This window comes from Protobothrops mucrosquamatus, unplaced genomic scaffold, assembly GCF_001527695.2.
Source record: "Protobothrops mucrosquamatus isolate PMUCROS unplaced genomic scaffold, P.Mucros_1.0 scaffold2061, whole genome shotgun sequence".
Classification (NCBI taxonomy): domain Eukaryota; kingdom Metazoa; phylum Chordata; class Lepidosauria; order Squamata; family Viperidae; genus Protobothrops; species Protobothrops mucrosquamatus.
In genome coordinates, this window is record NW_015388166.1 from 62,865 (window position 1) to 88,240 (window position 25,376).

Sequence of the window (25,376 nt, forward strand, 5' to 3'; positions counted from 1 at the left end):
TTCACCATTGAATTTCATTTTGTTAGATAGCGCCCAGTGTTCAAGTCTGTCCAGATCCTCCTGTATCCTAAGCCTGTCTTCTGGAGTGTTGGCTATTCCTGCCAGCTTGGTGTCGTCTGCAAATTTGATGAGTTCCCCATCTATCCCCTCGTCCAAATCGTTGATGAAGATGTTGAAGAGCACTGGGCCCAGAACAGAGTCCTGGGGCACCCCACTACACACTTCCCTCCATGTAGATGCGGTTCCATTGAGGACCACACGCTGAGTACGGCCGGTCAGCCAGCTACGGATCCATCTGGTGGTTATGCTGTCTAACCCACATTTTTCTATCTTCTCAAGTAGTAGGTTGTGGTCTACTTTATCAAATGCCTTACTGAAGTCCAAGTAAATTATATCCACAGCATTCCTCTGATCCACTAATTTTGTCACTTGGTCAAAGAATGCAATAAGATTTGTCTGGCATGGTCTGTTTTTGACAAACCCATGTTGGCTTTTAGTAATGAGTGGGTGAAAGTGGCAAGAAGGTGACAAGCAATAGGGAGAAAGCAGAACTATTTAACTTGTTTTTTGCATCTGTCTTTACACAAAGGGAAAAAACAGACCAACCTATCAAAAATAGTGCTATAAAAAACAGTATAGAAACACAAGTTAAGATAGGCAAGAAAATGATAAGTGAGCACCTGTCCAGCCTAGACGAGTTCAAATCGCCAGGACCAGATGGATTACACCCCAAGGTTCTCAAGGAACTGGCAGATGTGATCTCAGAACCACTGAACTATATTTTTCAAAGATCTTGGAGCACTGGGGAACTACCAGAGGACTGGAAAAGAGCTGATGTAGTTCCCATCTTCAAAAAAGGGAAAAAAAATGGATCCAGGAAATTACAGACCTATCAGCCTGACCTCAATACCTGGGAAGATTCTGGAAAAGATAATCAAACAACAAATCACCCCGAGGCAAACAAAATCACTACTAAAAGCCAACATGGGTTTGTCAAAAACAGATCATGCCAGACAAACCTTATTGCATTCCTTGACCAAGTGACAAAATTAGTGGATCAGAGGAATGCTGTGGATATAATTTACTTGGACTTCAGTAAGGCATTTGATAAAGTAGATCACAACCTTCTACTCGATAAGATAGAAAAATGTGGGTTAGACAGCATCACCAGCAGATGGATTCATAGCTGGGTGACCGGCCGTACTCAGTGTGTGGTCTTCAATGGAACTGCATCTATTATTATTATTATTATTATTATTATTATTATTATTATTATTATTATTATTATTATTATTATTATTATTATTATTATTATTATTATTATTATTATTATTATTAGGTGTTCGCTGATTCGTTGTTTGATTATCTTTTCCAGAATCTTCCCAGGTATTGAGGTCAGACTGATAGGTCTGTAATTTCCTGGGTCCATTTTTTTTCCTTTTTTGAAGATGGGAACTACATCAGCTCTTTTCCAGTCCTCTGGTAGTTCCCCAGTGCTCCAGGATCTTTGAAAAATATAGTTCAGTGGTTCTGAGGTCACATCTGCCAGTTCCTTGAGAACCTTGGGGTGTAATCCATCTGGTCCTGGTGATTTGAACTCGTCTAGGCTGGACAGGTGCTCACCGTTTTCTTGCCTATCTTAACTTGTGTTTCTATTCTGTTTTTTATGGCACTATTTTTGATAGGTTGGTCTGTTTTTTCCCTTTGTGTAAAGACAGATGCAAAAAACAAGTTAAATAGTTCTGCTTTCTCCCTGTTGCTTTTCACCTTCTTGCCACTTTCACCCACTAATGGACCAATCATTTCCTTCACTTTTTTCTTGTTTTTTACATGTTGAAAGAAGCTTTTTTTGTTATTTTTGACTTTGGTCGCAAGCCTTAGTTCATTTTGAGCCTTAGCTTTCCTCACTTCATCTTTGCAGGCTTGGGCTATTTGCTGATATTCTGACTTAGTCATGTGTCCCTCTTTCCACTTTCTATACTTGTCCTTTTTATCTTTCAATTTGTCAGAGAGTTCTTTATGCAGCCATGCTGGTTTCTTTTGAGAGCTGTTATTTTTCCTCTTTGTTGGTATTGTGCTAGACTGGGCTTTTATTATCTCACTTTTCAAAATTTCCCAAGCTTCTTGATTTGTTTTCCCCTTGAGGATTCTCATCCATGGAATCCTTCCTAAGCCCTCTCAAAGTTTATTGAAATTAGCTCTCTTAAAGTCCAAGACTCTAGTCTGACTATGTTCTATTGCTTGTGCTTCCCTAATGTTGAATTCCAATATTGCATGATCACTTCCTCCCAAGGTTCCTGTGGCTTCAACACCTATCATTTCATAGAGGTCAGATTCTGTATAAATTCAAATAAATATTAAGGATTTGCAATATCCTAAAAGCACCAGTGGAACATCAAGGTCTGCATGATGACAAGAGGTAAATTTCAGCAGATTGATCATTAGTATTAAGTGGCAGTAAATAACTCAGCCAAGCAACTTAAGGACAGTTCAGTTCTGCAGTCAGAAATTCAAATTAATAACATCTATTAGAGAGGTAGCTAAAGAGGACAAACATCTGCAGACTTGGTTTTAATGTCAGAGTCAGGCCTCTGCTTCTATCCTTAATAGTTTATAATCTATCAGCAAATGTTTTTATACTTTCAGTATCATCTGGACTTTCTCTAAGGCAGGGGTGCCAAACTGGCGGCCCGCGGGCCGGATGTGTCACACACAGGCCACGCCCACCCTGGCTCCGCAAAGGCAAAAAACATCACGATATGTCACATGACGTGATCGAGTTTGACATCCATGCTCTAAGGGCAACAAAACAGTTCAATTAAGAAAGTCTTTCTGACAATAGAATCTTCCATGATACAGTTTAATTCACTTTGTCATATATATCATTACAAGTAGGAATTATTAATTAAATAACAATGAATATAAGCTGAAAATCTGGAATACTTTATCTTCTTTTTTTTAAAACAAGTTTTATTAGTTTTTTCATTTTACAAACAAGTGCTTAAGAATCAACGTGGTGGCAGGGCAATCAATTGTCCAAAAACAAAGTCATACTCATAAAGTTCAGATTAAATCATTAAAAAACCCCTCTCTATTCCCTCTAGTAACATATTATATTCAAGTTAATGTATTTCAATACAACTAAGTCAATCAAAACAATCATCAATAACATTTCATCTAAATAAATCCAAATCCTATATTAAGCTTTACTATTTCAATTGCTATATTCCATATTGCTAATATAAATACATAATTAACACTTCAGGTGTCTCTCCATTCCCTTTTTCCTTAACCTAATCAATAATCATTTATTAATATCATTCCTTCTTTTTTCGTAATCAGTAACATTTCATCTAAATAAATCCAAATCCTGTATTAAGCTTTACTATTTCAGTTGCTATATTCCAGATTTCTAATCTAAATACATAATTAACACTTCCGGTGTCTCTCCATGGAATACTTTATCTTCTGAGGCTGTAATTTTTCTTTTTACTTTTTGTCCTAACCCAAAAGTGAGGAGCTATAGTGGATATAAAAAGTCTACATACCCGTTACAGTGCAAGGTTTTTGAGATGTAAAAAAAATCAGACCAAGATAAATCACTTCAGAAATTTTTCCACCTTTAAACATATATAAGCTGTATAACTCAAAAGCAAGCTGAAATCTTTAGGGAAAAAATAACAGTAAAAACTTAAAATAACATAGTTGCATAACTGTACACAGCCTCTTATAAGTAGGGAGGTGACTGTGTTCAGAATTAACCAATCACATCCAAACTATGTTAAATAGTACACACCTGTCATCAATTAAAGTGACTCTGATCAAGCCCATATAAAGTTCAGCTGTGCTAGTAGGATTTTTCTTGACATTTACTCAGTTGCTTCTTATAGCAAAAGCCATGGTCTGCAAAGAGCTTACAAAGCATCAAAGGGGTCTCATTGTTGGAAGGTATCAGTCAGGAGAAGGGTACAAAGAAATTTCCAAGTCATTGGATATACCATGGAATATAGTGAAAACAGTCATCAACAAGTAGAGAAGTAATGGCACAACAGTGTCATTAGCAAGAACTGGATGTCCTTCCAAAATTGATGAAAAAGTAAGAAAAAAACTAGTCTGAGAGGCTGCCAACATTAAAGGAGCTGCAGGAATTTCGGGCAAGTATTGGTGTTGTGTACTACATGTGACAACAATCTCCTGTATTCTTCAAAGGTCTGGGCTGTGGGGTAGGGTGGCAAGACAGAAGCCTTTTCTTACAAAGCAAAACATCCAAGCCTGGCTACATTTTGCAAAAACCTACATCAAGTCTGGCAAAAGCATGTGGGAAAATGTGTTATGGTCTGATGAGACCAAGGTTGAACTGTGTGGGCAAGTATGTTTGGTGTAATAGAACACTGAGCATCACCAAAAGTACACCATACCCACAGTGGAGCGTGGTGGCAGCATAATGGTTTGGGGCTGTTTTTCTTCAGCTGGAACTGTGGCTTTAGTGAAGGTGGAGGGAATTATGAACATTTCCAAATATCAGTCAATTTTAGCACAGAAACTTTCGGGCCTTCTGCTAAAATGAAGATGAAGAGGAATTTCACCCTTCAACACGACAATGACCTAAAGCATGTCTCCAAATCAACAAAAGAATGGCTTCACCAGAAGAAGATCAAAGTTTTGGAATGGCCCAGCCAGAGCCCGGCCCTGAATCCGCTTCAAAATCTGTGGGGTGACCTGAAGAGGGCTGTGCACAGGAGATGCCCTCATAATCTGACAGATTTGGAGTGTTTTGCAAGGAAGAGTGGGCAAAGATTCCCAAGGCAAGATGTGCCATGCTGTTAGGCTGCTACCCCAAAAGACTGAATGCTGTCATAAAATCAAAAGGTTTGGATTTTATTACTGATTTATGTCCAGTCCAAGGCTATGCTTCCATATTGGTAGTAGTGGATCTTTTTACCAAAATGGCACATTTCATCCCTTGCAAGGTGTTCCCCACTGCAAAGAAACAGCTCAACTCTTTTGGACCATGTCTTTTTCTATAGAGGCATGGTTTCAAGACTTCTATCAGACAGTGGCAGTCAATCTACCTCCATGTTTTGGAAAGCACTGTTTTATCTTTTGAGGGTCCAGGTCTCCCAGTCATCCGCCCACCACCCTGCAACAAATGGTGAGGCTGAGAAAACCTGATGTTGTAGCAGTATTTGAGATGTTACTGTACTTACAGACAGGATAACTGGCCCTCACTGATCCCCTTCACACAGTTCTCTTTTACAGTAATGCACTCCGCAGATCAATTTCTATGACCCCCTTTCAGGTATTGTATGGCAGACACCCCAGGGTGCTGCTGGCTGTGCCATAGAAGAACACTGTCCCAGGAGTAGAGGATTATTTACAAGAACAGCTGACAACCTAGGCCCTCTTGAAACAGCAGCTAGACCATGCTAAACTCTCTCACATGAGGTCTACAGATTCCCATCCACAGGAAGGACTGCCAATTGCTTAAGGGGACAAAGTGTGGCTATCTGCCAAATTCCTGGTTTCTTCCCTCTAAGAAGCTTGATGCAAAGTTTGTGGGGCCTTTTAAGGTTCTCAAGCAGATTAATGCTGTGGCCTTCCATTTGCAATTGCCACCCTCCATGAATGTTTACCTAGTTTTTCATCATTCATTGCTGGTCATGGTAGTCCTTTCTAGCCCTTTACATTCGCGGCACCTGCTGCCACCACCGATTGTGAAAGGTGAGGAGTACTAAGTTGCAGAAACTCTAAGAGAAGGGGCAAAGGCCTGTAGTACATAACCCTTGGAGGGGTTACCGAGAGTCAGACTGTTCCTAGGAAAATGCCAGATACATATATGTTCCTGACTTGATGTGGCAATTCCACCAGCATTTCCCAGACAAGCCAAGGCCATCCAAATTCCCAACTCCCTGCCCGGTACTGGAACCTAGTGGGGAACCTGTAAATGAAGGGGTTAACCTGGCAGAGGGGAACCCTCCAGAGGGGTGCATGGTGATCAATGAGGCCCAACCGAGGGAGAGGGGGGAAGAATCTAAATTATCTAGATGTTTTGCAAAACATGTCATCTGGTACAGCAGATTCTTCAGATTTGGGGGAAGAGGAGTTCTTTGAACTGGCTTCACTCCCACTCCTCCCAAGTTCCTTGTGAGATGACTTGGAAGAGGGAGGGGGTGATGTTGGAGAGCAACTGTCCCCATCAGGAGGAGGGCTCAAGTGGGGAATTAGCCTGGACACACTATGTAAACACAAGAGGGCAAGGTCTGACCACCACCCCCCCAATATCTTTTGAGACGTATCTAATCTTTCTCAGGTGAAAGTTGCCAGTCTGGGAAGATTCCTGTATTATAGGCGGAGAATAAAGTAGCTAGTATAAACTCCATGTGTGGATCTGGTTGTTCATGTCTGACATTTCCCTTTGAAATTGCATCACATAAATAACTTCTTCCTATGTGCAACCCTTTTCATTTGGTAAATCCAAAAATCATTAACTTGGTTCTATTCATTTTCAGTGAGAAGTCCATAAAAGATTTCCAGTATTTTGTAAAAGTACTTATTGTGTTATCAGTGATCAAACAAGACGTGGCACAGTGGTTAGAATGCAGTATTGCAGGCTAACTTACTGTTCACTGCCTGGAGTTTGATTCTGACTGGCTCAAGGTTGACTCAGCCTTCCATCCTTCCGAGGTCGGTAAAATGAGGACCCAGATTGTTGGGGGCAATATGCTGACTCTGTAAACTGCTTAGAGAGGTCTGTAAAGCACTATGAAGTAGTATATAAGTCTAAGTGCTATTGCTATTTTCTATTCCTTTCTCTTGCATAGCATTCTGGCATTATTAATCCTGAACTTGGCATTAAGTTGTTATAGAATCTGATCTCCACCCATTTCTTCCCATCCTAATTTTAAGACTTCAACAGCCCTTTCCTACTATTTTCACCAAGTTCTAGAATTACTCTTGGTCTCAATATTCTTTCTCTTGTAAATCCAGTAGTAACCCGTTAACTGCTTGATTTTTCATCTCCTAATATTTGTATTTCCTCTCTTTTTATTGTTTCTATTTTATTTTCAAAAATTTCTACCTTAATTTATTCCACCTCTCCACTTAGTTCTGCAGAGTCTTCAAATTTACTCTTCATCTCTTATCTCTTCTAAATGGTGCATTCACACAGGCAGTTATTGGTGCTATTATTGTAGTTGTAACATTCTTTCCCAATTCCTCAAAGATCCTTTGGAATACCACAAGTATAATACTTTTTCTGTCACTGTAAGTTTTACTACTTTTCCAATAGCTGTTTCAGTTCAGAAAGGTGGAATAAAAGTAAAAGAGGGACTTCTCCCTCCTTTCTCTACATGTTAAATCTTTAGCCTTATTCAGCTCACCGTAGTTCTGTAGTCAGATGATCTTACCAACTTTCCCATATGTTTTGTTTTGCATAGCTGTCAATTGTTACCCCCAATTAGTTCAAATAGAACTCTTTACCATGGAGATGTACCATATATTAACTTTTTACTTGTTTTAAAAATATTTCAAAATCAGTAAATCAAAATTCAACTGTCCTATCAGCCCATTTTAAACTTTTTAAATTTAAACTCTTGCAAATAAATATTTGTCCAAACCCAGTGTCCTTTTACAGGCTCCGCTATGGTTGTGAGCTCACTATGTCTCCCACAGTCCCTGACGCTCAAGACTCGCAAAGAGCCCACAGAACCTCTTTGGATCTTGTGGGCTTTTTTTTTTTTTTGATTATTAAATTTTTTATTAATTTCAAAATAACCCCCCCCCATACAAATATAAACATACATTAATACAACTTCAATATTATTAATTTTAACATACAAACATAGACATACATTAATATTGCAAAACAGCCCGGCAACCCCCCCTCCCCGCGTCCGCCCTCTTTCCTCAACCTCCCTACACATCCCGCCTCCTTCCCTCTCCTCTTCCTACGGACACGGTTTAGAGCGCTAGCCGAGCATCAGCTCGGCAGCCCCCTCCCCGCATCCGCCCTCTTTTCCACTACCTACCTACTTCCCTCCTATCTCTCTTCTCCTCTTCCTCTCCCTCCCTTCGGACACGGTTTAGGGGTGCCGACCGAGCGCCTTCTATATTTCTCCATACATCAATACTCCTAATTTAATACTCATTTCTACATTAATCATTAATGCTCATAATTATTTCATCTCTATTTCTACCCTCCCTCTCCCCCCCCCCCGGACTTCCCAGAACTAATTACAGGGTTAAACACACATCATCCCAAGTCTAAATATTACTACCCAAATATAAAACAATCAAGTATAAACCTACTTTAACTCGAATAAAAACAATCAGATATAAGCATATATATATATAAACTCTAAACATATAATCTATCCATCTTCCCTAAACCCAGATATCTTAAAATTAATCTTTGCCATTTCTACAAAATAAAAACAACCAATCATCTTGCTACTATTCATTTCTTAATTCAAATCTTCCGTAATCCCCAATAAAAATAGTTACAAAGTAAACTTTATCTATCACTTAAAAACTATTAAATTTTCCACTAAATCTTAATCCAGCAAATTATATATTCCTTCAAATCCACCAAATATAATAAGTTACAAGTTATTAATCTCAAATACTCCTTCAAAATAATATAAATTTCTTCAAATAATAAAATTCAAATCATAATCCCCAATAAAAAAAATTACTTAAAAACCAATTAACTTTAATCCAAAAAATTATATATCCCTTCATGTCTGCCAAATATAATAAATTACAAATTATTTCCCATATCTCCAATAAAATTCTCAAATATCTTGAGCCCATTTAATAATTTTGTAAATTCTCTTATATGAACTCTATCTCAATCTTTAATCTCAAATACTCCTTTAAAATAATATAAATTTCTTCAAATGATAAAATATTCTCTTTTTTATAATAAATTCTGATAAAACTCTTAAAATAAATAGAAACTCTATTTCAATCTTTCATAATGAATAATTCCTTAAAAAAAAAACCTCCAGTTTTCAAATAATTTCAGTAAATTTCTTACAGACTCAGATCTTGTGGGCTTTCTTGTGAGGAGTAGCCTTTTTTAGTACAATTAGGCATCATCTCCGCTGTTCATGGAGGCACATCAGTCTTGTTATTTTTCATCTACCTGGCATGAGTATTGGAATCTTAAGTGGTACATAACTTTTCAAAGCCAGATTGTTAATTCAGGTGTGCTCTTCTACCCTTAGAGTAGTGGATATTGGTTCACCAGCCTCAGCTCCAGACTTTTTTGTTCCCAAGAAACAAGATTCAAGTGCATCAAGTGAAAGTGGGATGCCCCCCTCCCTTTCTGTAGTTCACAACTACAAAGTGCTAAACTCATTGACGGTCAGAAACCACTACCCGCTGCCATTAATTCCAGATCTTTTAAATAGACTGCAAAAGGCATGCATTTTCTCTAGATTGGACCTCTACAATCTCGTTAGGATTAAAGAGAACCACAGATACTTAACTGCCTTCAACACCAGGTATGGCAAATTTGAATACACGGTCATCCTGTTAGGGTTAGTAAACATGGGCAGTGTTTTCCAAACATATGAACCACGTTTTCTCTGATCTCCTTGATAAATTTGTAGTATTTTACCTGGAAGAGATCCTGATTTATTCTGAGAACAAATCCCTGCATATAGAACACATCTGGACAGTCCTCATTAGTCTAAGAGACAACCATCTCTTTGCCAAACCAGAAAATGTGGCTTTGATTTGAAACAGACTTTTTGGGGTACCGTATCTCCACAAGCAGTATCCAGATGGATCCCCAGAAAGTCAGAGCAGTGCTGGACTGGCAAGCCCCATGCACAGCCAAAGACATTCAGAGTTTCCTGGGCTTTGCTAACTTCTACAGAAGAATTATTCCCGCGTTCACTCACAAGGTCAAACGACTTACCCACCTGACAAAGAAAGAAATTAAATTTGCTTGGATCCACACACACCAGACTGCATTTGAGGAATTAAAGCAGCATTTTGCCTGCCAAGCCTTATTTCGGCACCCGGACCCACCAAAGAGATTTGTAGTTCAAACAGATGCTTCAGATGCAGCCATCAGTGGTCTTTCAACACGAAGGTGAGGAGGACAAATGCCTGTTGCCCTGTGCTTTCTTCTCAAGAGCTTTGACTACCCCAGAATGGAACTATGACATTTTTAACAAGGAGCTCTTGGAGGTAAAATCTGTCTTCCCAAAATGGAGACACTTCGTGGAAGGCATGTGTTTTCCCATAGAGGTCAACACAGACTGTAAGAATCTACATATCCTGCAACAGACCAAGCCACTTTCCCCCAGACAAATTAGAGTCAATTCTCCTCACACTTTGATTTTTACATCCAATATGTCCCAGGTGCAAATAACTTGATGCCAGATGTTCTTTCTCTCAAACTCAACATGTTCCACTGGCCACAACAATTTTACAGCCTTCCTATTTCTGGCTACCACCACACTCACCACCCACTGAGAGGTTGCAGGCAAACCAACCACACCAGGACTTGTCCACCAAAATGAAGGCACAGAAATCTGGACCACTTCTCCCGGGCCTGAATGGATGACCTCAAGGAAGCCTCAGCAGGTACTGTATCCCTATTTGCAGTGGAGGGAAGAGCTTTGAAGCACAAAGGCAGAATAGTAGTCCCCCCTCCTTTGCAGGGAAGAGGTTTTTCAACTTTGCCACAAGAACTAGACAGCAGGGCATAGGGGAGTGTTCAAAACTGCACAGAGCATTGAAACTTTGGGTGGCCTAAGATATCAGTGGACATCAAGGACTACATGGCATCTTGCCACACATGCAGAAAGGCCAAGCCCCTCCGCCAGAAGCCAGCAGAATTCTTGCAACCCCTCCCCACACACACCCCGGCAATGACATACAGTCTCTCTCAACTTCATATTGATTTACTCCCCATCCAAGGCTTCACAGCCATTTTGGTGGTGGTAGATCTTTTCACCAAGATGGTTCATTTCATACCCTGCAAGGGGTTACCCAGTGCCAAAAAAAAAACAGCCCAGCTTTTCCTAGACCACGTATTTTGCTATCATGGAATGGTGTCAACACTGCTTTCAGACAGAGGCTCACAGTTCCAATCCAAATTTTGGAAGGCACTATTCCAGCTTTTGAATGACCAAGTCACCCTATCTTCTGCCCACCACCCAGCCACGAATGGTGAAACAGAGACGACTAACCAGTTGCTCCAACAATATTTGAGATGTTATTGTACCTACAGCCAAGACAACTGGCCATCATTGCCCCAGCAGAATTTCCTTATATTAACCCTCTCCGCACATTGATTTCAATGACACCCTTTCAAACTGTATGGCATACACCTGAAAGTATTGCCAAATCACCCCGTACAAGACTCCTCTGTCCTAGGAGCTGTTGACTTCTTACAGGAGCAGCTCACTGCCCAAGCCCTATTGGAGCAGCAGCTCAACCAAGCATAGCAGTCTTACAAGAAGGCTGTGGATGCCCACTGATGAGAGGGGCCACCAATAGCAGTAGGGGACAAGGTCTGGCTCTCTACCAGGTTTTTAAGCATTCTCAAGACTTTCCAAGAAGCTAGACGCTAAATTGGTAAGGCCATTCAAGGTTCTCTGACAGATCAGTCCCATCACCTTCCATCTCCAATTGCCTCCCTCTATGAAAGTGCATCTGGTCTTTCATCAATCTTTGCTGTTTAAGGATGCTCTCCCCCCCCCCAGCACTCTGCAATGCCAGTACTCCCCCCCCCCGGCCCCCACCACCAGTCTTTGTGGAGAGAGAAACAATACGAGGTGGAGGAAATCCTGGACTCTACACAGAGGCAAAGAAATTTAGTATTTGATTCATTGGAAAGGCTACCCTGTTGCTGATCGCTCCTGGGAAAACTCAACGGTATGTTCATGTGCTGGATTTAGTTCGCCAGTTTCACCTATCCTTCCCTGAGAAACTATGACCACCCAAGCTTCCAGACCTCCGCTCTGTACCACCCGATGAAGGAGTTAACTAGCCTCTCTGGATCGCTCCGGGGGGAGGTGGGACACTTGCTTACGATGGGCCTTCCACCTCTTGCCTTCAACTCCTGGGCAGGGGAGGGACCTTCTAAGCTGTTTCTGTGTTTCAGCAACTGCCACCTGGCTCACCAGCTGCTTCATAAGTGAGGAAGGAAGATTCCTTTGAGACTGCTTCCCTCCCGCCCTTGCCAAGTTCCCAGGAGAACTCTGACTTTGAAGAAACTTTGCAGTAGGGGGGAGAACAGCTTCAAAGAGGCCATGGAGGAGGGAGGGGAGCAGGTTGGAGGGGGGAGCGATATAGGAGATGATCAGGCGGACCTCGAGGGCAGGGTCAAGCAAAACAGTTTGGAGTCGCTATGTTCCCACAAGAGACCTAAGTCTACCCCCCATGATTTCTGTTGTGTGTCTATCTAGCGCCAATTTGACTTGACCATTAGTAGATCAGATTCTTGAGTATAGGTAGCATGAAATAAACTTTCAGTGCTTTGAACTCTACTCCTGTTCCTCGTTTCTTGTGCCTGACATTCCAAATTATAACATATGAGTCAAACCAAGAAGTTTATAAATTTTTGTAACAGGCAAAAGAGTCACTGAATAAAATAAAGATTTGTTCATATTTTTATGTATTCTGAAAGCTTTGATACTATCTTATCAAACTTTTGTTCTGAATCAGTCGATTTTGTCTATGGATGTTGCTTGTTACTGCTTTCTGCTCGTATCATTTGCTGTCATCCGATGTATGTTTTATGTTGAATTTTACTCTATAGCATTCTCTTTGGTCAACTGCTTTGGGAAATTTTCAGTTATATAATCATTTTAGAATAAGTAGAAGGAAAACTGATAATCTTTCAAAATGTTTTTATATACCTTGTCTCCCCAGAGCATTATTTCCTTTCATTGTGTTCAGATGAGGAGCAGAACAAACAAATGGTGACAGGAGGTCATATTTCGCGGAAGCAACTTTATTTCCTTAAAACCCATCTCCCGATACCTTATGAAAGGGTGGAGATTCAATTTCCAGCCTTCCTGTAACTGATGTAGGTGAGAGTGTTTTTTTGGAAAAAGCAACTTTTTTTTCATTTTCAGAATCTTTGTCTATGGACAAGTCTCTATCCCACTCATGTACAACTTCTACACCATGTGCTTCTGGATTAAACCTACCTTCTGCACCAGCTTCATCTGCTTCTACTGTCCCTGTTTCACCTGTCTCACAATCACCAATTCCTCCATTACTTCAGGACCCCAATCTCCTTCGACAGTTGCTACCTGCTCTTCAAGCCACCTTGCAGCTTAATAATTCTAGCGTAGATATATCAAAAATAAATGAAGGTAGGTTGAGTTTTTTAATTATCCAAATGTATTGATTGGGAAATTTTACTTGTATAAGAAGATACAGTATTAAAAATGGAATATATTGTAAGAAGTTTGTAAAAGACAATTTTTGGTTAATTATATTCTGTATTAAGATAGTGCTCTGTAATGTCTGGCAACAGGTGTTAAACCCAGTATTTGCACAGGAATTGTGGGAAAGAGAACAGAAACTTAAAAGTTGAATTCTACTCTCAATTGTCTTACAGAAAACACCTCTTTCTGTTCTTTCCCTCTTAAAGACATAATGTTCCACCTTAGAACATAAAAATAGCCAAGGTTCTATGTGTAGCTACTATTTTGCTTCTCACATTTGCTAACCATATCTTCAAAATTAGTAGCTTCTTGTTAGGCCTGTCCTCCATGAACTATCTAATAACTTTTTAAAGCCATCCAAACTAGTAACCCTCACCAAATATATTAAGAAATTCTGTAGATTAATATATTGTGCTGCACATTATTTTGCCAGTTTTGCATAACCTCAGTGTCATTAGATGAACCAGTCCTAGTTTTTTTATGAAAAAAAATCCACCCTGTCCATTTTATTGACTTTTTAGTGATTTTATGCACCTTTATTGTATCCTCTTTAGTCACCTTTCTTCCAAACTAAAAAGATCCCCAAATGTTTTTTCCTCATTGGGGAGGTGCTGGGATCATTTTGTTAACTGACCTTTGCACTCAGAGAATGACTGAGAGCGTATCACTTTAAAATAGTCCAGAGAGAAGCATTTGTAAAGTAGAATCAGGAAGTGTGGAAATACTACTTATGTATTACTTTCTCTCTTTACAAATACCCTATTCCTTCACTGAAGTTGGGGTAGGAACCTCATGTCTTTGATGTGTGGATCTACTGTCTTTGCTAAAACCAGGTCTTGTTATTTAACTTTGAATTATAAAATGTTCTGTACATTTTCTTTATACAGTAGGTTGTTTGAAATTAGTTTAATAGAAAACTTGGTCATGAAATAAAATTTTAAATAATGAAAATTTGATACCAATATTTTCATTTCATAAATTAAGAGATTGCAATTATACTCATTTACTTGGGAGTGAATTCCATTGTATTCAGTAGGGCTTATTTCTGAGTACAGATACAGGTAGTCCTCAGTTAACCATAATTTGGACCAGAAATTCTGTGACCGAGCAATGTGGTTGTAAAGCAAAAAAACAAGGCAACTGCATTGACTTACGACGGCAGTTCCAGTTGCGGTAATTAAGTGAATCATGCACTGTTAAATGCAACTTCACATGACTGTAACTTGTAACTTCCTGCCGACTTTCCCATTGACTGCTTGTTGGAAGCTGGCAGTGAGTGCTGCAACTGGAAATCATGTGATTGTTGTAGGCATTCATGCATCATGAATGCCTACAACATTCCAAGAGCTGTGGTGGCGCAGTGGTTAGAATGCAGTACTGCAGGCTAACTCACTGCTCACTCCAGGAGTTCAATTCTGAACGGCTCAAGGTTGACTCAGCCTTCCATCCTTCCCAGGTTGGTAAAATACGGACCCAGATTGTTGGGGGCAATATACTGACTCTGTAAACTGCTTAGAGAGAGGGCTGTAAAGCACTATGAAGCGGTATATAACTCTAAGTGGTATTGCTATCATGTGACTGGGACACTGCAACCATCATATTTGTACATCAGTTGCCAAGTGCCTGAATTGCAATCACATAACCATAGGGGTGCTGCAATGGCCACAAATTCAAGGACTGGTCATAAATACCACTTGTTCAGTGCTGTTGTAACTTTGAGTGGTCACTGAATGAGTGGTCATTAACCAAGGACTTCCTGTATTTGCATCCTTCTGGAAACTGTAATGAATCCTAGTAACAATTGTAATGATGTTGCTCTCTCAGGAGCCTAGATCTTGGGAATAACAAAGAGTAGTGAGGTAGATGATATCATGCTATTGTGAAGATAACAGGAGGGAGAAGCAGAGCAAGTTATATCTTACTGGCTTGAGAGACCAATCCGACATTTTCAAGAAGAAACTACTAATGTCATTCACACTGAAACTTTCAGAAGGAGAGTACAAAATGCTAACTAGCTTCAGTTTAGGGAATCTTTATTTGTATATTAGTTCTTACAGCTGCTGTGACACAAGCTTCTCTGCAGTCTATTCTTCATAAAATTCTCACCGCTGGACCATCTTTTAATATAAGTTCCCTGATTACTCAAGCAACACAGCTTTCCACACAAGGTAATTTGGAAGTTTCTTCTTGCCTTCTTTGTAAGGTAGCCTTGTATTTCATGAGAGTTTGGCTAATAAAATATAACTTGCAAAATAATGAAAAGTTACTTTCCAGAGAAACCCTGTTTGTGTCTATGTATGTTTATCTGAGGCAGGTTGTGGGGGGTAATAAATATAAATGTTTTTACACCATCTAGCATAAATATATTCAGTCACAGAAAGGATGAAATTGTAAAGATTTGTGCAACAATTTTGTCCAATGATTGCCCTGCTAATTATCTACCAACAACTAAATTACCATTTGCCAAATTGTTTTGCTTGATTTGCATTTGTGATTATTATATTACTATATCATTACCTTTTAGCATATATTTTTGTTTCACATAGTATTTTGAGAGGGAACACTTATAATAAAGCTAATAAACAGTTTGATGTAAAGCAGGGGTGTCAAACTCGCAACGTCACGTGACGTGTCACGATGTATCGCGACTTTTTTTCCATTGCCGGCAATGGGGTGGGCGCAGTTTCAGCATGATGCATCCAGCCCGCAGGCCGGCAGTTTGACACCCCTGATGTTAAGGCTAGAAACCAGGAAATTGTGAATCCTGGTCCTGCCTTAGACACAAAGCAAGCTGGTAACTTTGGGCTAGTCGACTGTTCTCAGCCCTAGGAAGAAGGTAGTGGCAAACCACATCTGAAAATGTTGCTAAGAAAACAGTTAGCTGGACTATTCCAACTTCTTGAAAATTCCCAAATGTTAATTGGAGGCTGTGGAATACAGGCCTCTGGTTTTCTCAGCCTCAGTACACAGCTTCTGAACTTTTGCCCCTAGTTTTAAAAGGACCAGACTTTCTGACAGGGACAGGTTGGGTAATCTCTGTGTGTCCAACAGGCACACCTGCCTGTGAAGATGTGGATCTCATGTTTTGGGTCTGCACAATAAGTGTATTCTTGGCTATTGTTAGAAATCCACTTAACTTTCAAATCAAGGTTTGCTCTGTATGTGTAATGGGCTGTGTGATGAGCAGCCTTGAGACATGAGGAACAGATGCAACCTAGACAATGGTCAGATAAGCGAAATCTGAGTCCAAAGCAGGAATGTAATTTGAGCAAGCATCTCAGAGTTGACCCTCCCTAGTTCTCTGGAATGTAAAAGGCAGGGATGTCCCAAAGGTGCGTTTTCAAGAGGCAACTGGACTTACTTGTTTTTCTTTGAAGATGTTTCGCTTCTCATCCCAGAAGCTTCTTCAGCTCTGACTGGAGGGTGGGGAATGGAAGGATTTATATTCCTTGCAGACAGCTGGCCATTTATAAATCCTTCCATTCCCCACCATCCAGTTAGAGCTGAAGAAGCTTCTTGGATGAGAAGCGAAACGTCTTCAAAGAAAAACAAAGTCCAGTTGCCTCTTGAAAAAGCACCTTTGGGACAACCATGACCTGGATGACTGAGAATCTCGATAGACATAAAAGGCAGGGAGGAGAGAGGCACATTCAGACTTGCAAAATTCTGTTACTGTAACATTATAATAAAAGTAGTACTAGTATTCATAACTTTGGTGTCTTGGTCTAGACTACCTTGAAGGGCTGATTGTATGTGAAGATCATATCTGTTCAGTGGTATATGCAACCTTGTGATTGCAATTTAAAGTTACTGTTTATGCACTACAGAAAATACATATTTTCAGATGTTTCTAGTACCTTGGATTGGGTAGTTTTTATTATATTAATCTAATAGAAATCAACCTACAAGTAGTATTTGCTTAATGACAGTAATTGGGACAGTAATTGCTAAGTGATAACAGTCATAAAGTGCTACATCACATGACCCCTGACTTAGCAACAGGAATCCCAGCTGTCTCTGTTGCCATTGTTAAGTGAGGATTATGGGTCATTAAGTGAGGACCTCATGTGACCACGACTTGTGACTTACTGCCGCATACCCACCATCAAAGTCAGTGGGAAAGCTGGCAGGAAGTTGCAAGTTTTGGGCAGCTCACAAGCAGGATTGTGGGTAGGTGAGCACTATGGAGTGAGGTGTGGGGTTGCTGTGGTGAGTGTGTTCTGGGAGGTTTCACTGCTGTGTTGCATAAGTGCAGGTGTGTTGGGGAGGGGGTGCTACAGAATGATTGTGCTCTATAGAGTAAGAGATCCCTGAGATCTCATACACCATAATGGGGTTCCTCGGGAGAAAAGGCTGGAGTGACTTACAACATTCCTTGCTAGCTTCTCAATTGACTTTGCTTGTGGGAAGCTGATAAGAAAGGTCACAAATGGTGACAACATTACCATGGGACTCTGTGACCATCATAAGTGTGAGCCAGTTGCCAAGCGCCTGGATCATGATCATGTGACTGGGTGTGCAGCAACAGCTGGAACTTTGAGAACCAGTCATAAATACCACTCATTCAGTGCCATTGCAACTTTGAATGGTCGCTGAATGAATGGTTGTTAACTGAGGACTACTTGTATACATACAGTATATGCAACAATATTAAGAATATAACCTCAAATTTAGTAGCTGTGATATTAAAGAATAAAGAGTCCTGGAAAGTCACATTAGAAACAGAATAACTTCAAAATAATTTGACTTTATCATTTAAAAGTTTCCTCCTTGCTATTTGGCAAAAGAAGCACACGCGCACACACACAAGGTCTAATTTAAATGTGGACAAATACAACAATGATCTATTGCTGCAAATCAGTTGTAAATTTAGCTTTCCGATGTTGTATGGACATTAGTCAGCCCCAAAACTCCATAATTCTGCATATATCAAATACTAGGAATATAGCCATAATTAACACAGAAAAATTGATTCAGAGCCTTATTTACCCTATTTATTTCAGTCCTGCATGTGGCAGTTAGAACTGGTTCAACCATGTGAATTAATGTCCATCTTTTAGGCAATTAACACCAGCATATATAAAAGATTGTATCTGATTTATGTTAAGCAATCTCCTTTGTATTAATCTCATTTTAAGATCATAGAAAACTATTTAAAGTGATTATACACAGGTTTACCAGGACATTTAAACTCATTATTCCAGATATCATTACTATCAGTTTCATCAATTTTCTTAAAAAGATTTAACTTTAGAAATCACAGCTCATTTCTCCAAAATTACAAATTTAAGAAGTAATAATAACATCTGCTCCAACTAGATCAAATAAATACTTCAGTTCAATAAAATAGCAAGAAGCACTCTGAGGGGTAAATCAGATTTGTTCAGTATGACAAGTGTGTTAAAATAGCCTCTACAGGGCTGAGTTGATGCCTAGTAATAATAATATAAGAGCTCCATCTTAATCCACCCATTTTAAAAAAATCCACTATACAGTAGTTAAACCGGGATTACCTAATAGTATAAAATTTTCATAAATGGGTCAATATGTTCCATATATATCTTATAGAATTAAGTACAGAAATCCCAGTGCTTGCCAGGATTCCAGTAGGCCAAATAGTAACTCTGAAGTCCATACAGCTGAATTCTGAAGTTCCTTATGCCAGCCAATGAACAAAGACAAAATGCCCAGTGATAAACTGAAGTTAAATCTGTCTTCCCAACAGCTAATTGTAATTTGCACAATGAAAATCTTACAGAAAACTTGCCAAATGTATTCTGTTTCCTGTAAGTGTGTTTACAATAATATGATAGAATAAATACAGGAAGGCTTCTCAAAATGTAAATCAACCTTGGAACTAAATGCATCTTAATCACATTTATCTCACGCCAAATACTCAACTGTAATGTTTGGTTTGCATCAAAACTAGAGACAAATTCAAATATACTAGTTGAGAAGGGGTCCTGAAAATTCTTAGTTCAAGATAAACAGGAAGCAGAAGGCAACCTGAAGCTCCCCTTTCAACAATCTACCTCCCCTTAACCTGATGCAGAACTAACCATGGCCTTCCCCTTTTTCCACTTTCCAGCACTTCTACCCAGAACACATATTTCAGGTCTGTGCCCATAGTTAACATATTCTTCAGTCTTGGTCCACACTGCTTATGGCTCAGTGTTTGGGCACAGTTTGTTTTATTGTACACATCCCAGAGTTCCTCTTTGAGGGAGATGGGCAGTTCAGAAATGGGAAAAATAAACAAAATCTTTTCTTTCTAAATACAGTTAACTTATGTGTGCAAGGAGCAATTTGATATTTATATGTTGTGTGCAGTCCTTAGTTTTTTAGATTATAAAGCTATGGAAGTGGTTCCCATAGGAAGCTAACCCTAGATCAGAGCATACATTTGTTTGCTTATTTATTTATTTATTTATTTATTTATTTATTTATTTATTTTGCTGTAATTTATGCACTTCTCAGTTCCAAAAAAGGCTGTTGAAAACAATTTACTTATATACTACTAAAAAACTCATTGTCATGATCTGAATGAGCGAAATGATGCATCATAGGGCAACAGTTTTTCAACCAAGGTAACTGAAATGGGCTTACAGAACATATCCAAAATCCGGGACACATGACTCTGAGGGAATTTGGGAAAGTTGTGGCTGTTTTAATGCTATTGGCTGTTACTGTGGTGCTGCAGTCACATGATCTTCATTTTCAACATTCCGTGACAGTTTCCCAGCCAGTCTTGCAATCCCTCACTCCCCCACCCAGCAGCAGCCACTTACCTGTCTGCTTCAAAGGGGAGGGAGGAATGAACCCCCGTGCACCCTTCTCAGCCCATGCCACTGTCCTGTGTGTTCCACCAGCCTATTCTGCCCCCTTGCACCTTCCCTGATCCATGCAGCACCCCTAGTGCACCCCACACACCCTTCCCAACCCATGCAACACCTCTCACACAGCCCCAACCCCTTTCCTGACCTATTCCCCCATGTAGACCCTTTCTCCCTCCCTCACCTGCCAGCAGCCTTGGCTTGTAACTTCCTGCTGGCTTCCCCACTGACTTTCTCCCTGCTAGCTTTCCACAAGCAAAGTAAATGGACAAATCAGCAAGAATTTGTAGGAGGGAGAAACAAATGGTTAAGGAAGAAAGGAAGGTTTCTGATGCTCTGATTCCTTCTGATAAGGAAATATCTCTGAAATAGTAACTCAACAGGTCATGGGTTGTCTAGTACAGGGCTTTTCAACCGGTGGTACGCGTACCACTTGTGGTACATTAATGAGTGGCAGGTGGTACACAGCCCTGCCTAGCCAAGTGTAGTGGGGGAGGGAAAGAGCCAGCACAGGCAAGGACTTACAGTGAGAGAGTCCTCTGGAGCTGCAGAGTGGCTGAGGTGAGGCAAAGGCCCCAGGCTCACCCTCCCCCATGAGAAAGGAGGAGGAGGGGGGCGGAGACAGGAGAAGCTATAAAAGGAGGCAGTTTGGGCAGGAGAGGGAGAGAGAGAAAAAGCAGCAGCCTTGGGAGGAGGCAGAGTCAGCTGCACCGAAGGGGAAGAAGAAGGAGGGGGAGGGGGAGGGTGGGTGGTGAGGAGATCAAGCAGGCTGGCCATGAGCCAATCTACAACTGCTGTGGCAGCCACCTGTGCTGGCAGCAGCAAACAGGCAAGAAATGCAGTGGGGGAGGGGTCCCCCTCCAAGAGGAATGAAAAAAGGCAGCAATGGCTGGAGGTGAGGCACGGAGGAGGGAAGGAGATGGAGAGTGGAAGGATTCTTATGTGCTTTTGTGACTTTGAAGTTCTGGGATTTGTGCAATGAGGGCTTTGTGTTCTTAAGGAGTGTTTGGCAATTTCTATTTGGCTGATGTCTCATGTTAGCTTCTATTGCTCTGCTGTTGTTAGCTGTAGGTTTTGCTGCAAGGGATTTTGAAGTATTTTTCTCCTGAATGGATTTTGCCTGTAGCATTCCTTTACTTATGAATGGAGCCATTTGGGGAGGCTGCCTTAGCCGGCAGCCAGTACTTAACATTTTTTTTTTTCTTACTTAAGTGCCGGCTGCGCTCCTTACTTTCCTTTCTAGCCAGTAGCTAATTCTTAAAGGGGAATGTGCCTTTTTAAGCTAGTTCACTCAGCAGCTTGTCTTTTCTGTCTCTGGAGGCCTTTCCTTGTTTGATCAATATATGGAAGAGGGAAAATATGGGGGGGGGGTTCAAATTCTTCCTTCAGAAGGAGATGGGAATGAGAAAGGGAGGCAGGAAAGGAAGTCCCGCCTTAGCACTTGGCCACCAGCACCTCTGCCATTGACTTTGCTTGTCAAAAGGTTGCAGAAGGGGATCACATGACCCTGGAATACTGTGACCATTATAAATATGAATCAGTTGCCAAGCATCCAAATATAAATCACATGACCCTGGGCATGCTGCAATGGTCATAAGTGTGAAAAACGGTCATAAGTCATTTCAGTGCAATTGCAACTTTGAACAGGTTTTTTTTTGGTCATCAAGTTTTTGACACCTTGCTAGGTGGTACTCGAATATTGCCATATCCTAAAAGTGGTACAATCGGTAAAAAGGTTGAAAAGCCCTGGTCTAGTACTTCCTAGATATTACTTATTGCAATGGCACTAATAGCTGTTGTGTGCCTTGTCAGTGTAAGATTTTTATTCTTTAATACAGTAATAACAGCATTGGCCTCATTTTAGTGACAGTAGCAAATTTATTTATAAGCTTGCCAGTCTTAACTGTCATAAAAATACTGTTCCTTTAAAAATACTTAGTCAATAGGTTTTTATAATGCTGTCTTGATTTTATTCACAGCTCAGTCATCTAATCAGTCCCCAATGTCTTTAACATCGGATGCTTCATCACCAAGATCATATGTATCTCCAAAAATAAGCACGCCTCAGACTAACACAGTTCCTTTGAAATCTGTATCATCACAGCCAAAGGTAAGTTTTTAATGTATTGTGAGAATAAAACTCTGTTTATTGCTAGTCTCCAGTATTTTCATAGAATCATAGAATTGGAAGGTCAATGCACGATCCAATGGAGTATCTCTGAGAGGTGATCATCTAGCCTGCCTTATGAAAACTTTCATCAAAGGAAAGGCCACCATTTCATGTAGCATCTTTTCCCTTGACTAACAGCTTGTACATTAAAGAAATTCCTCCCTACTATTTAATATCTAACTTAAACATTGTAATTTTAACCCATTTGGCTAATTAACTGACTTAACTGAATTAAACCCATTGGTCCTGAAGGAAATAGGGAAGAAATCTATTCCTTCTTCTGTGTGACAGCCCTACATATATTTGAAGACTGCTATTATATCTCCTCTCAGAATTCTCTTTTGTAATCTAAACATTCCAGATCCTTTAACTGTGCCTCAGAGTACCTCTCCTCCAAATGTGTTTAAATTTGTAACTCTTCTTTTTGAACTATGGTTCCCAAAATTGGGTCCACATAGGAGCAGGTTAATGCTTAATGAATTCCAAGATAGCATTTCTCTTTGCAGCTGCATCACATCCTGGCTCATGCTTGTATTGTGGTTGACAAGGACACCCAGAACCCTTTCATATGTACTACTGCCACTCTAGGTCTTCCACATTGTATACATGTGGCTTTAATTTTTCTTACTCCAATGCAGGACTCTATTAAATTCAATCTCACCCATTGTGTCCAGATCTTGAAATCTCTCCCTTCCTAATAAAGCCTCACCATTGTGTCATCTGCAGATTTTAAGCATTCTCAACAACATTCAATTGATAACCATTTTAGTACTTTCTGTATTGTAATGTTTCTTCTATCAAATAAAAGACTGAAATGTTTTAAGATATTTTTCACAGCTAATCTTAAATGTGTGAATTGGTTTCTGAAGGAAGAAAAAACTAGCTTTATTTTTTGTGTGTATTCCTATCTCTGTGTTACTGGTTTGATTGTTAACACCAGCAACAAAAGATACAGTCCTGTGTCTGGCATTTGAATAGGTGACTTGTGACAAGGTTGTTATATACACTCCAGCTGGCTGCTTTTTGTGCTCATAGAGGCTCACTACCTGGGATTGAGTCAGCAACAACTCAGGCCAAATAGAAGGTGACTGAATATTCACAAGATCCCAAGGCCTTTGTATTCCCAGTATACCCCCAAAGGGAGCTACATGGATGCCTTGCCAAGCAAACCAAGAGGTTGTGGTGTTAAAAATTCAGCCCTTGCTGTATTTCTTAGGATTGTGTTATCAGAATGTGAGCTAGAACGGGTGTCAAACTGCTGGCCCGTGGGCCGGATGCATCATGGCGAAACTGCGCCCACCCCATTGCCGGCAATGGAAAAAAAGTTGCGATATGTCACAACACGTCACGTGACGTTGCGAGTTTGACACCCCTGAGCTAGAACATCTCAATAGAAGTTTTGTGTTTGTTATTAATTTAGCTAATAGTCTTAGTATGATATAACACTAGAACTTATATTTTTCTGGCATAAGTATTGATGAGGGACAGTCTGTTGATTATAGCTGTTTGAACAAATCTGGATATCTAATCAAGTTTTGAACTTCAGGTTGCTACTTCAGGTATTAAGCAAGGACCAGTTTTGCAATTAGTGTCTCAGCAGCCTGTGATTGCTGACAAACCACAAGGTCATGAACCTGCTTCTCCTCAAAGTCTTCAGCATTCAAGGTAAATTTAAATTAGTTGAGCATTGATTTCACCATGAATTGTTCTAGAAATGTTGATTATAGATGCTCGTTTTGAATGGCATGCTTTCTCATCTACACATATCTACACATACACATAGGGTTTTTAAATTAAACTTTGAATTATGCATTGCAAAGGTAATAATTGTGGATCTAATATTTCCTTATTTTAACTGGGTCACTCTGATTTTAAGAAGAAATATCTCTTCTGAAAACTACTAATCATATTGCTAAATTTGCAATTTAACCACCAGTATCTTTTAATGTTTTTCTTACATAGTGCAAGTTGGCTGAAAGAACACAAGGGCTCTAGTAAGCTGGACCTGAACAAATGCATTTGCCTAAGTGCTGTGCATAGTTGTGTATTAAACATTTGGATTCTGTTGAAACAGAAACATTTTCCACTTTGAGCCCAAATATTGCTAATTGTAAAATACAGAATGAAAGTACACTGAGTTATCAAATTTATAAGAACCATTTCAGTTCTTTCCAAGCAATAGAATAAATGTTTATACTTCACTTTTATTTGAAGAACTACATAGCTGGAGATATCAGAGAGCTATGTAAGACGTGAAACATGATAAAGGCAGATTTTTCCCAACCCATTCCCTTGATTTTTATGAAAATAATTCCCATCACCTTCATTCTAGAGTAAACTGGGTCTAAAGTAACTCATGAACACAAACTTTGTTGTACAACCTAAGAGACAATTTGGCTTAAATACATTTCAGAGAAACTGCACATCTCTTACTAAGCCATATGTTTTACCTTCTCCCATCTCTTTCTCAGAGGGAGAAGGTGGATGCTGCTGGAGTTAACAATAGTAAATATGTATCCTTCAAAGAAACAGCAGTTTGATAGATGATAATAGTTGTTTTTTCTTAAATGTAAAAGTAAGCCTAGATAGTTTTCTAAAAGTGTTTTTTCTTGGCTGCTGTTTCTTTTATTGTCAACATTTCTATGCCACTCCAATTCAAAAAGCTCTAAAAAAAAGGCATATCCAGCCCACGGGCCGCATGTAGCCCTGGACAGCTAGTAATGCGGCCCCATAAGTTCATATAAAAAATGAAGTTTTATTTACAGGTGAAACTCGAAAAATTAGAATATCGTGCAAAAGTTCATTTATTTCAGTAATGCAACTTAAAAGGTGAACCTAATATATGAGATAGACTCATTACATGCAAAGCAAGATAGTTCAAGCCGTGATGTGTCATAACTGTGATGATTATGGCTTACAGCTCATGAAAACCCCAAATCCACAATCTCAGAAAAT

At 39.8% G+C, this 25,376-nt stretch overlaps 1 protein-coding gene across 2 annotated transcripts in view; it reads left to right on the forward strand.

The window, feature by feature from the left end:
- Positions 1 to 25,376, forward strand: part of LOC107294717 (WW domain-containing adapter protein with coiled-coil) — a 122,923-nt gene that overhangs the window by 43,208 nt on the left and 54,339 nt on the right. For both annotated transcript variants that reach the window (XM_015823971.1, XM_015823970.1), the window contains exons 8-11: positions 13,101 to 13,343; positions 15,467 to 15,586; positions 22,231 to 22,361; positions 23,968 to 24,086. In XM_015823971.1, coding sequence (XP_015679457.1) covers positions 13,101 to 13,343; positions 15,467 to 15,586; positions 22,231 to 22,361; positions 23,968 to 24,086 — 613 coding nt within the window. The remainder of the gene's footprint in view (positions 1 to 13,100; positions 13,344 to 15,466; positions 15,587 to 22,230; positions 22,362 to 23,967; positions 24,087 to 25,376) is intronic.